The sequence below is a fragment of the Gordionus sp. m RMFG-2023 genome, chromosome 2, assembly GCF_954871325.1.
Source record: "Gordionus sp. m RMFG-2023 chromosome 2, tfGorSpeb1-WG-v2, whole genome shotgun sequence".
Classification (NCBI taxonomy): domain Eukaryota; kingdom Metazoa; phylum Nematomorpha; class Gordioida; order Chordodea; family Parachordodidae; genus Gordionus; species Gordionus sp. m RMFG-2023.
This window is the reverse complement of record NC_088776.1, coordinates 46734440-46746819: the sequence shown is the minus strand read 5'-3', so window position 1 is coordinate 46746819 and position 12380 is coordinate 46734440. Positions and strand designations below refer to the sequence as shown.

The window sequence follows — 12380 nt, the reverse complement described above, 5'->3', positions numbered from 1 at the left end:
TAATATACCAGAATTGATATAAGCCTGATCGTCAATCGCCTATAAAATGAAGAGAGGTGATAAATCAATGTAAAGGTGGTTTGAGAGTTATGCTAATTTATATCTTCATACTTTATTTTTGCTAATTTACTATAATTTGGATGAACTTCTTTATTCCTATTTAGGAGGGGAAGGGAGAGGGGTTAGGCTTCAGTAACTGTCCAAATTTTTAAATTTAATGAAATAAATAAATATCAAAATAATTTTTAATTTCTAAGATATTATAAATAACTAAATTTTTATAGCGTTTAAAGGTTTTAACTTCCAGAAAAAAAAATATATCTGATTTTTTTCAGAAGAGTAACATATAAATTTAATTATACGAATTAGATATTAAAGATGGAAAGAGGAAGAAAAAAAACGAAATTTAATTTGCAATTAAAAAAATAGAAATAAAATTATAAAATTTATTTATTAAATTAAAAATTTATTGCCATAATTTTTTTTTAAAGTTTCTGTCTAAAAATATAAATTTCCGGTTTCAGTTCCAATCTCTCATAATAAAAATTAATTAAGCCTGACTAGTTAATTATTTTATACATTTCTATCTGTTTTTCTGTCCTGGCCAATAGTTTTTAAAACTCAATAATTAAAATTTAGGAAAGAAGCGTTGGCGTTCATCATTATCTTTTATTAATAATTTTTTGATTATTTAAAAAAAGAAGATTTAATTCAAAAATTGAAAATTAAATTGGACCATATAGGTAAATACATTATAAAAAAATATATATTATAAAAATAGATATTGCCAAAATAAATATTTCATAACCTAACCTGTAAACTTGTGGTAATATTAAATAATCACGTGAATTTTTATGTATATCATAATATTCAATAACCTTATAATTTCATCTTTTTAATTTATATCTAAAAGCCAACTTTAAAAGGTTATCTTTTTTCAAATATGAATGCCTCTCCTTTTTTGCGCGTTATTCATGTCAATTATCTTTGTTTATCACATGCTCCATATCTCATTTTAGAAAATCTCTCCTTTTATCCTTAAACATCTAGTTTTCCACTCATCCTTGTAATATATGCCTAAGCTGTCGAAGATGGTTCTTCTTTGCTTTATAGGCATTATATGTAGTTTCCCTAGTTTTAATTTTATTTCTCACGTGATCTTTACATTTCTTAATACATCATCATAAATGGCAGGAATGTATTAGTATCTTTAGGGAAGATAAGAGCAATGTCATTTTTTTTTTGAATTACGAGGAATTCAAAAAAAAATAACACCTTGCTCTAAAAGGGCATTAGTTAGTTATATGATGTATAATAAAATAATATATCAATTAGTAGATTATTATATCATTATATCATTATTTATTAATGAAATATATGATGAAAATTAAATTGAGTACTGCTACTTTTATTATTCCCAAATATATATGTTTATGAGGAATTATCTTTATCTTTTTTTTAGTAATAAAAATATAGTTTAAAGCTATGAAATATAATATATAATTTTTTAAAAACATTATTATTATTTTAATATGTTTCAAACAAAAAAATGTTTGAATTTTATAAATCAGAGTTGATAATAAAAAAATCATCATAATAAACAAAAATGATCATTTTTGAAAAAAAAAATAAAAATAATTATTACATTTTTGAAATATTTCGTATAAATTTGAGATTTTTAAAAAATAAAACACGTCGCAAAACTTTTGATTTAAATTAACTTTATTAATATTTTAAATAATATCCTTTCTTGACTATACTTTATAGTTTGACTTAAAGCATTCAAGGTAATTTCAAATTTTTTATCCTAATAATTCATACTCCTAATTTTTAATATTCCATATTATATTATGAAAAACATTTAAAATTTATTTTGAGTCAAAATAAGCTAATGGTTAAAAGAAATAAAAAACTTCATGGGATTGTTAGTATCATTAGTTTTTTTAGAAATGCTGACCTGCGAATTGGCTAATTTTTTTAGAGCGGGTAGAACAAATTCTCTCGGCTTGAAACTTAATAGAGACAGGACAAGATAGATCTTTAAATTAATCTATCTTGTTGAGAAATAAAATCCAAGTTTATCACGATTTTTAAATATAAATTTCCAATTTGTAAACATAACTGTTTTCTCAGAGCAGGTCTAATGCTTAATTTTATATTTAAAATAATTTTATCTTCTTAATTTTTTAACCTATTATTTACATTCAGAGACCTGGAGAGATAAAAATAAAAATTTGGCACCTGGCCCAGCTTGAGAAGAAGAAAAAATATATTAAAGCGCTGGGGATATTTTTGGGAAATTAAAATTTGTTAAATAATTTTGAACTGTATTTTAAGAATTGTTTGAAAAAGGTTGAAAATATGAGCAGTAAATGAATATTAAACTCTCCATTATACGATTATTAATTATCTAAAATTGGCCTGGTCCGAATTATTAATTTTCTTTTTTAGTTTTTTTGAACCAGACTTGAAGATCTAATACATTCATATAGCTTATGGAGAAAAAAACTGTATCAATATTTGTAATATAAAATCTTGTTATCCTAGATTGTTTGTTTTAAAATGGCTTCTTCATTTTTTATAATTATAAATCACAACGTATAAAGTCAAATTCGAAATTGGCTTCTTTTTAAAATTATATTCAGCCTTAAGGTAAACATGATACAAGAATAATCCAATTAATTTTTTTAAACGTTGGCTAAATTTCAATTAATATTATGTCATGCTTTTTTTTAAAAAAAAATTTCACATAATTTTTGGCTTAAACGGTGTCTGTCTATATGCAAAATTTTGAATATCTCTTGAAATATGCATACTAAAATATACCGCTAAGAATGTAATGATTTTTTAAAAAAAAATTTAAATAATATTTCTAATAATTTCATATAACCAGATATAAAACTTTCCAGAATAGTAAAAGAATTGCTGAGCAACGTAACATAACGTAATTAGTAACGGCGTTCTTTGGAGGGGGAGGAGGTGTTATTAGTTACTTTATTTTGAAAAGAAACAAGAGTAGTTATTATTTCAACGAATAACGACTAACTAGTAACTTTTAACGTTTCATTACCTTAAAAAATAATATATGAGGAGAAATTAATTTATTTTATAATATATTTTAAATTATGTATAATAATTAGATTAATTGTAGTCGAGATTTTAGATCAAACTAACAACATTTTTTATATTCTTACCTATGTAATTTTATTTTTGAACATCTACAATATCATTTATTTTTTAAAGATTTATTAAGAAATCATGATTAAAATATATTATTTATAGAAAAATTATTGAAACTTCTTATTTTTTTTGCAAAAAGTAACGAGAAATAATCTATTTGTTACTTCTTAAAAGTAACGATTACTTTTTAGATATTATATAATTATAAATTTTTATAATCGGTTTTTTAAATTTACCTTAATAAACTACTGTTTATAAAATCTAAGTTAAAAAATAGCAGTTATAGTTATGAATCAATGACATAATAGCAGTTATAGTTATGAATCAATGACATAAAGGAATGCAGGGTATATGTTACAATCATTATTAAACATGTTTTTCTACAATAAATAATTAATTATATATCGCCCAATAAAGAGAGCTACTGATATAGAAATGGTGTTAAGAAAATGTAGATAAGGATATATTTTAGATGTTAACGTTACATAAATTATTTTAAATTTCAGTAACTATCTCTATATATCTGAGACCTGCAGGCCCGGCTAAATATACCCAGCCGGACCGGGCCTAAAAAATATTTTTAAAAAAATACCCGAGTAGGGCCGGGCCGGGCAGTATATTTCAAACCATTTTTTAAAAAAAATCCGGGTATGGCCTGAAAATTTTTTTTTTTAAAAATCGGGCCCTACCGTAAAATGGTATCTCTGCAGGTCCCTGCCATCTTTAATAGCCTTACAATTATATTATACATTATATTCCCTTTTTATATGGCATTATATAATATAATTTATTTCATATGTTTTTCAACTTTTTATGCATCATAGCTGTAAACCAAATTACATTTACTAATTGTTTGCTTAAATTAGATAATGGTATTTTACTTGATGACTACAGACTTTTACTAAATATGTCGAAATAACTGGAATCATGATTGAAACCCATTCATTAATTAGTTCTATTTATAGTGATTCTATTGATTGCCACTTTTAGTTTGGCATAGGAATGCATTAACCTCTGAGTTTAACTTTCTTTAGCAAATACAAAATCTTCAACATCTAGATTTATATATTTATCTATCTCTAAATCTAAAATTGTTCGCTGTTTTTGGTAAAAATCTTAAACAAACAAACATAATTTCTTTATTTGTAATCAGTGGCATCACCTGGATAGCTCTCACTCTCATCACTTAAACCTGTTTAAAAAATTGCAATCTAGGCATACTCAAAAAATATACAAATGAGATATGGACAGACACTTCTAGACACCCCTTCCCCTAGATAATTACGGCATTTCCCTCTACCCCCTACCTTTTCTTCTATCTCTTTCTACCCATCACCTTTCCTCAACCCATCTAATCAAAAAGTTAACAAAACAGTGAAATAAAAATTAGCAGCAAAACAAGAAAATTCACATCAAAATTAGCATATCCCTCCCTTTACGGCTATACCTCCCCCCCCCCTTTCCCAATTTGATTCTGACGATAGCCTCTTTGCAACTCCCTTACTCCCTTTTATTTGAATGACGATTATGCATCATATCCTCTCCCTGCCCCCATGATAGAAGTACGTGGATAGGGATACCGTATTATTTATTATAAAATTGATGAAAAATCTATGTTAGTTAGATTAAATAAAAATATTAGATATAAAATTTAACTTTCCACAATTTTAGTAGTCGTCTTTTAACTTAATATTGACAAGATATCAATATCATAAAATGAGGAGAGGAGACAAGTGGGCATTAGCTCTTTCATAAAGTTAAAAATTTAACCAAATACCTTTATGGGCCAAGTTATTTAGAAAATGAAAAATAGCTCCTATTCGGTGGTGGGGTGGCAGATCTTTATATATTATATAAAACTCCCCCTCCTCCTCCTACTTGAGGCAAAATTCTAGTGACGTTACTGTAAACGTTTGAACGGCTCAATTTCTTTTATTTAAAAGCTTACATTTCTGAATATCAAATATGTAAAGTTTGAACTTTTGTTTGTGATAAAATAATATTTATATTAAAATTTATAAAATTGAATAATATTTGGTTTTAAAGATGACAAAATACATTATAAAATTAATTTTTATATTTTATCTCTAATCGTGTGAATTTATTCATTATTATTTCAAATAAAATAAGGTGAAAAAGATACCCATTTATACGAATTTGTTATTAAGGAAATTACCGTATTATTTTATCAAAGAAGGTAAACTAAATATCGAAGATATTGATGATAATAGTAAAAACATAACATTTGGTTTTAAATAGGCTCGCCAACTTTTTATATTTTTCTATAGTCTATAAAATTAATAAATGGTATTTATTTACACATAATACACATTTATAGCCTTTCCAGCTCAATAAATAAGATGACGAATTTCCCAGCGCTTTCTCGGGTACATCTTTGAAACTCTTTTTTTTAAGAAATATTTTGCAATGAAATTTTTTGTCTAAGTAATTTGATCTAATAAGGTTCAATAAATTATAATATAGATATTTACATAATTTTCTTTTTTTATATTAAAGTCTATCCATCTATCAATATAGTAACGTTTAGTTTGATTTAATCTCAAAATAAAATCAATAAAAATTCTTTTTTTAAAATCTTAAATAAGAAGTCATTTAATATATTTAAATATTTAATTAACTATAAAGCAATTTTTTTTATCTTATAACCAATAATAGAAGTTATTATCAATTTTGGCCGCTTTATTTCTATTGGCCCTCCTAACAAACTCGATTCCAATTGATGATTCTACTTTCATTAACAAAACTTCGGGTACAAATAATACGGGAATCGATGATGAATTATTTATTGTTCCAACCTACCTACGCGAAGGTGCTAATAGCAAAACAAATAAGGCGGAAAATCAGGATACTGATGTTATTAAATTTTTGCATCGGAAATCAATGAAAAAATATTTTTGATATTAAAGGCCTTTAAATTAAGAACATAGCCTATTTTTTTTAAAACTATTGATTACGATAAGAGGAATTTTTTTTAACTAATTACTCTAAATAAGGTCCCAATCCGAATTTTAAAGTCATTTTCAGTTTCAGGTTTTCTATTTGTCATTAAGCAGGGATTCAAACCAACCCTGAACCGAACAGTTAAACCGGTAATAACCACTATAATTAACTAAAGCGAAACCCAATAGCTAAAAATGCCTGTGAACCGGGTTGAACCTTTTGATATTTTAATTCTTATAAAGATGAATAATAATGAGTCTCGACTAAAAAGTATCAATAATTATTTTTAGAAATTTTTCTATTTCACTAATTGACGGTTCCCGCTACCCAAGTTAGCATATAGAAGTGTTCTCTGCCCTGAAGTTTATTCTTCCTTTTTATAGATATAATTTGACAAAGAAAATCTTGAATATATTTTAATTATCTAGGGCTCAATTATTCATTTTAGAGAATAGTAATAAATTTTAAAAAAATATTCCTATTTTTTTACATAAATCGAATACACCGATTTAAAGGATTAAACCGAGCTTATATTATTATTCTTTACTAACTGAACCTGAACTATGAATCGTTATTTTACCTGAACCGAACCGATATTCATTACGATTTGGATCCCTCTATTTAAGCATGCTAAAAAGAATAAATGAATATACAAAGTAGAAAATATGTTAAGCGCGTAAAATTTACATAAGAAAAAATAATTTAGAGATAATACGCCTGGATTTAGTTTCGCTTCTCGATAATATATAACTTAACGGGATAGGGGATCCATGACACGGAATATCAATCTTGAATCTTTAATTAAGGAAAATTTATAAATTTAAAAAATCTGATGAATGGAAATGCGTTCCAACGTGTATATAGTACCCTCACTGTAAATTTTAGACAATTTTGTTATAAAACTTTCCCTATATTTTTTTAAAATTTATATAAAAAATTGATTAAATAAGTAATATAAATTAAGAGTAGGTCAAAAGTTAATGGTAACATTGCTCGAAATTCCACATAAAGCATTTCTGGTCAAATCAAATTTTTTTAAAATAAACACCCTCAATAAATGATTTAAAAATGCGAGATTCTCAGTCCTCATGGATTCCGTTTCCAGTTGCGACATATATATGTACTCCCTACTCTCTAGAAGCATAATATAAGAGGTATTGTGGTAAATATCTGTTTAACTGAATAAATTTCAACGTTCTGAGCATTTTTGCTTCCTTGGAAAAGTCATTGTCTATCCTTAATTTTTAATTTATATAATATCTCTTTTTATAAGCTCAACATGCATTAATATATTTTCTAGAAAAATAAAGGTGTTAGCGAACTTGACTCAGACTTCGAAAAGGAACAATATTTGCCCTCTTCATCTAATACTGGTATGAATAATGTAAGCACATATTGTTACCGGCAATGTGCGTATTCATGCAATATGTGTGATAGAGATCTGAAAATGACACTGGGTATTAGTCTAAAAGGGGAGCACCAGTGATTTTTTATATAAATATCATGGGCGGATGGGCGAGCGGATAGATAATAACAGATATACTAAAATATATTTCCGATAAAATCTGTCTTTAAAATTTTAAAATGCATCATAATAAATTATTTAAAGATTGAATATCAAAATTTGTTGCGCTAATTTGATTAATATTTGAAAATCTGATTATTGCCGACGATTTTTTCTAGTATGAATACCTATTATATAAATTTCAGACAATTTTGTCATGAATTTTTGAGTAATTTTTAATATATATACTAAAACTTCGCGGATTGAAAGAAACATTAATAATTGATTACGTACATTGTCGGGAGCATATATATTTACCAGTACTGTAAATGTTACTTTTTCGTTTCTTTGTCTGTAAAAAAACGCCTTACTATTTCTAGGTATTTTTTTTAAAATATAACCTTAAGCCATGTCACGACTCATCTTATATCTGAGCAAAAATTTGTTTAGCCGTCTATACAGCTTCCTAGTATAAAAATAATTTCGATTTAGTGCCCCATAAAACCAAACAAAATAGGACATCCTAATTCTATGAATAGACTGGTCTAACAGAAATAAGTTTCAAAAATAGGTTGTCAGGACAAGATCTAACTCATTACCCCAAAATAATATACTATATAATTAATTTAATAACCTTGATTTTGCATAAAATTTGAAAAATGAAATGTGGTCAGTTCGAAAATATAATCACAAAGGAAAGAGCATAAAACTTTGTTAGAAAAATATTTTATCTTGAAAACTCGGCTGAAATTAATAGTTGGATAATTATAATAAAATTTAGAAATATATAAAATAAAGTTATATAATTAAATTTATTTTGATAATTTTTCTTTAAAGTATACTCAAAATAATAATAATAATATGACATTCCATTTCTACCCAAATAAAAACTTTATTAATGACGTTTCATTACAGTACTGGTTTGTGTATAATAATAATATCTTGTATAATATTACAATCTCTTGTATTTAGTACTCCAAAAATATTACTATGAACTATTGAAATTAATTATTATAATTCTTTCATTATATAATTATATTAAGAAAAAGATCGATATGATGGCGAAGTATATTCACATGACGAAATACCTGATATAGGGTTAATATTTTTAAAATATATATTTATATTTAGCAATGTTATAAAACTCTTCCTTTGAAATTAGTCAGCTTATATTATTTTTTAAAATAAGTAAGGTGCTAAAAGCTATAATTTCCAACCTTTACTGAAGAAAATAAAATTGCTAAGAATTGCTTTTATTTATTTAATAAGGAATATCCAGTTTATTTACTTAGTAAACCATATATATGGAGAGATAAATTTTTGAAATTTGCAGTAGTAATGGATTTTTTTAATGAAAATTTATTAATAATTCTCAAAGATTTATTACAATAATTTTAGTAATAGTTTCAACGGGTAATTTATTCTAGTCATATAAGTATAATCTTATCAATTATAGAAGATACAATACCTTTGTCATAGCAGCTACTATATTTTTCAATGTTCCTCTCTCTAGCTTATTTAAATTTTATGGTGAAATTTAAGCCTTCATCCCCTACATTTATTACATTTAGTATATTTTTGAAGCAAAGTTAGGTATTCAATCTCCATTTCTATGTCAATTTCTTCTTTGGCAATATATGAGGCGGTTAAAGTAAAATGCAATCTAGTCCCATATCGATAGTTGAACATGAGAGATTAATATATGTATTTTGAATTTGATCTTTTCCCTTTTCAATCTTTAGTAAAGTAAAATCCAAAGGAAAAAACCAAAATTTTATAAACAATATAAATTGATATATCAAAAATGAAAAATTTATGTAGACGTGTGTTCAATACAATTTTATATTTAAAAATATTTTAGGCACGTTCAGTTTTACAATTCAGGGCATACTTCCCCCCCCCCCTCCCTACACTCCAAAGATGTGAGTGTGTATAATATATCCTGATACTATTATCAAATTTTAAAAATAACGATATAAAAATTATTTACCCAAACTTAAATTAAAGTTATTAACTTGCAGAATATATTTAAATATATGTGTAAATTAAATAACTTCTTAGGTTGCCTTTTGAGTTTTGACAATACTTTATATTATATGTTTTTCTTTGCTCTACAATTATAATGCTATATTTTCATTATAGCGAGATTTTAAGGAGCAAATATTATGATCACCCCTACATGAAAGATATCGGAAAAAAGGTTCATACATTAAAAAATCCTCATTTCATTTCCAAGAAGAAAATGAATCCTGGCATATACTACACTTTCAATAAAGAAGATAATGACAATAGCAAATCTCTTAATGACTATGGAAAAGTTATTAAAATTTTATAAAAAATTTTTCCCGCAATAAACAAATATTCTATATAATCATGTTGGTAATTTTATATTAATATTCAGCTGATATCAAAATCGATAGATGATAATAAATTTAAGTTATATACCATCTTTCTATTTCATTCTTAGAGTTCAGTAATTTGCTTATCAACAATTTATAATATTGTGATGGGCTATTTTTTTTTAAAGAACATATTTGTAAAGGTTATTATATTTTAAATTTAAATACATAGAAAAAAGGGGTCATATTCACTTGTTATGACATATTTTTGCATCTTTTTTATAAAAATGGAATACATTAACCAATTGTTTATTTTATATCAAAATTCTTATTTAAAGCTTACTTGAAAAAATAATTTTATGGTGGGTTATGTATCATCATACAAAAAGGGTACCCAAAAAGTAGGTTATATTTAACTTATCATGAATGAAAGGCTCATAAGTTACATCGCTTTAGTCAATTGTACAAATTATATTGTATAAAAAATTTTTAACACATTTATTAGGTGGAACATGTTCAAGCTACAATCAAAGATTTTATGGATCCGCAAATAACTAGCGACAATAGTGATGATATTGATTTCCTACCTTTTATTCCGATCAACGATAAAGAAGAGATTACGGAGGATTACAGGGATTTGTACGAAAGAGAAAATAAGGTAATTTTAAGATACTTTTAATTATAACAATGTGAATACCTATACCAAATACATACGTCAGATTTATTATAAATTAAAGGAATCCAAGTCAGCCCCTCTTCACACATTTGATAGGAAATTCGATGACGAAGAAGCTTCGACAACTCCAGAGACTCAAGAAGAGAGTAGCTCAGAGTCATCTACAACCCAAGAATCTAGCTCGGAAGAAAATACTGAATCATCTGACTCAAGTGAGGTAACTACTACAAAATCTGGTGATCATGAGGACAATGATAATACAAAGTCAGAAGTCGCTTCTTATTCTACTAACTCGCCCGAAGACTTAACCTCAACCGAAGACACTGATAATAACGATAAAAAGACTAGGGAAGAAGAGGAAAATGAAGAAGATGAGACCACAGAGCCTACCATACCCATATCCTCAACATCCACGATAGATTATAATCGTATTCCAGCTTCTTTCAGTGAAATATTTTAAGATGAATTTCTTATAGTATTATAAATATGAGTACTGCAAACATTTTTACAAAAAACGAATTCGTTAGCGTTCGTCGTTCTCTGATAAAAAAAACGAATATGTGCGCGTTCAAAATTCCTATGAAAAAAAGATATGCGTTCAAATTAGTAAACGTTTTCACGTATATTCATATCTAAAAATATAATTTATTAAAATTAATTTAATAATTATTAGCAACATGTAGCCTTTGGATTTAATATTTTGATTTTGTGTATAAATATTAAAAAAATATATAAAATATAACATTTGTAAATTAAATTATTTTTTCTAATAATTTTTAATAAAAATTGTTTTTCTTTATTTTTACTTGACTAGGAAGTAGGTATTGCTACAATTATAATCATATTCCTATAAATTTAGTCCCTAATCTAAGACTATTGGAGTTTAAATACCGGATATAATTATGGAGGAAATAATAGACTGTTCTTTATTATATTATGCTTAGATTTACATGTGGTGTCTAGAATCCATGATCTACTACAATATTATATTATTAACTATATTTTAATATTTTGTTTTAAATTGAAATAATTAGGTCATTGCAAAGATATATCATCTGAGTAGAAACTATTTTATCTATAAACAAATTTATTAACTTATATACAATAAAATATAAACCATATTATATTTAAAGAGACACTAGTCAGAAAGGAACGCGCGCCTAAAAATATTTGAAGGAAACACATATTTATACCTTTTTAATTGAATGAATAATAAAAATATGCGTTAGTTAAGAAATGAACAATTTTGAGTTCAAAAATTTTCTAAAATTCAAACGACTTATATTCACGAACGCTTTCAGATTAAACGTGATTGTTTAAAACATTAATAAATAAACTCATATTTAGGATATTTATGATCTTAATTAATATCAGATATTACAATCTTATATAATAATAATAAAAGGGGTTTATATAAATAATTTATTTATTTATCTTCTATTTATTATTTATTTTAAAATAATGTTAAGACGACAACCAAACAAAAAATAAACGCAAAGCGGTACAGAAAAAAAGTGGATAAATTTATCGATAATAAGTAATTCTAACTATCAATACAAACTCCTAGAACTATATATCCTTTGAAACAAATTTTAACAAATAAATAATTCTTATTAATAACAATTTTATATATAATTAGCTATATAATATATATATATTTGTCAAAGTCGGATATCATATGACATGGTAGTCATTTAAAAGATCGCTAATATTTAATAAT

At 25.5% G+C, this 12380-nt stretch overlaps 1 protein-coding gene across 2 annotated transcripts; it reads left to right on the top strand.

Moving 5' to 3' along the window:
- Positions 1-1671: 1671 nt before the first annotated feature.
- LOC135924985 (myb-like protein X) lies at positions 1672-12380 on the top strand. 2 transcript variants are annotated; one of them, XM_065460116.1, is made up of 9 exons: positions 1672-1787; positions 5519-5567; positions 5857-6054; positions 7442-7514; positions 8689-8743; positions 9788-9962; positions 10490-10642; positions 10704-11106; positions 12130-12380. In XM_065460116.1, exons 2-9 carry the CDS (start codon positions 5541-5543, stop codon positions 12180-12182), a joined length of 1137 nt encoding a protein of 378 aa, XP_065316188.1. In that variant the 5' UTR covers positions 1672-1787; positions 5519-5540; the 3' UTR covers positions 12183-12380. The 2 variants fall into 2 exon arrangements, with proteins under 2 accessions (XP_065316188.1, XP_065316189.1); XM_065460117.1 differs by having other exon boundaries at positions 1675-1787; positions 10722-11106; positions 12130-12372.

Excerpts from the sequence above, each read along its gene's own strand:
- LOC135924985 (XM_065460116.1), top strand. The coding sequence starts at position 5,541 with ATGACGAATTTCCCAGCGCTTTCTCGG. Across the intron at positions 7,515-8,688 it reads GCCCTCTTCATCTAATACTG|AAAAAGATCGATATGATGGC; the intron begins GTATGAATAATG and ends AATTATATTAAG. Across the intron at positions 10,643-10,703 it reads TGTACGAAAGAGAAAATAAG|ATTTATTATAAATTAAAGGA; the intron begins GTAATTTTAAGA and ends TACATACGTCAG.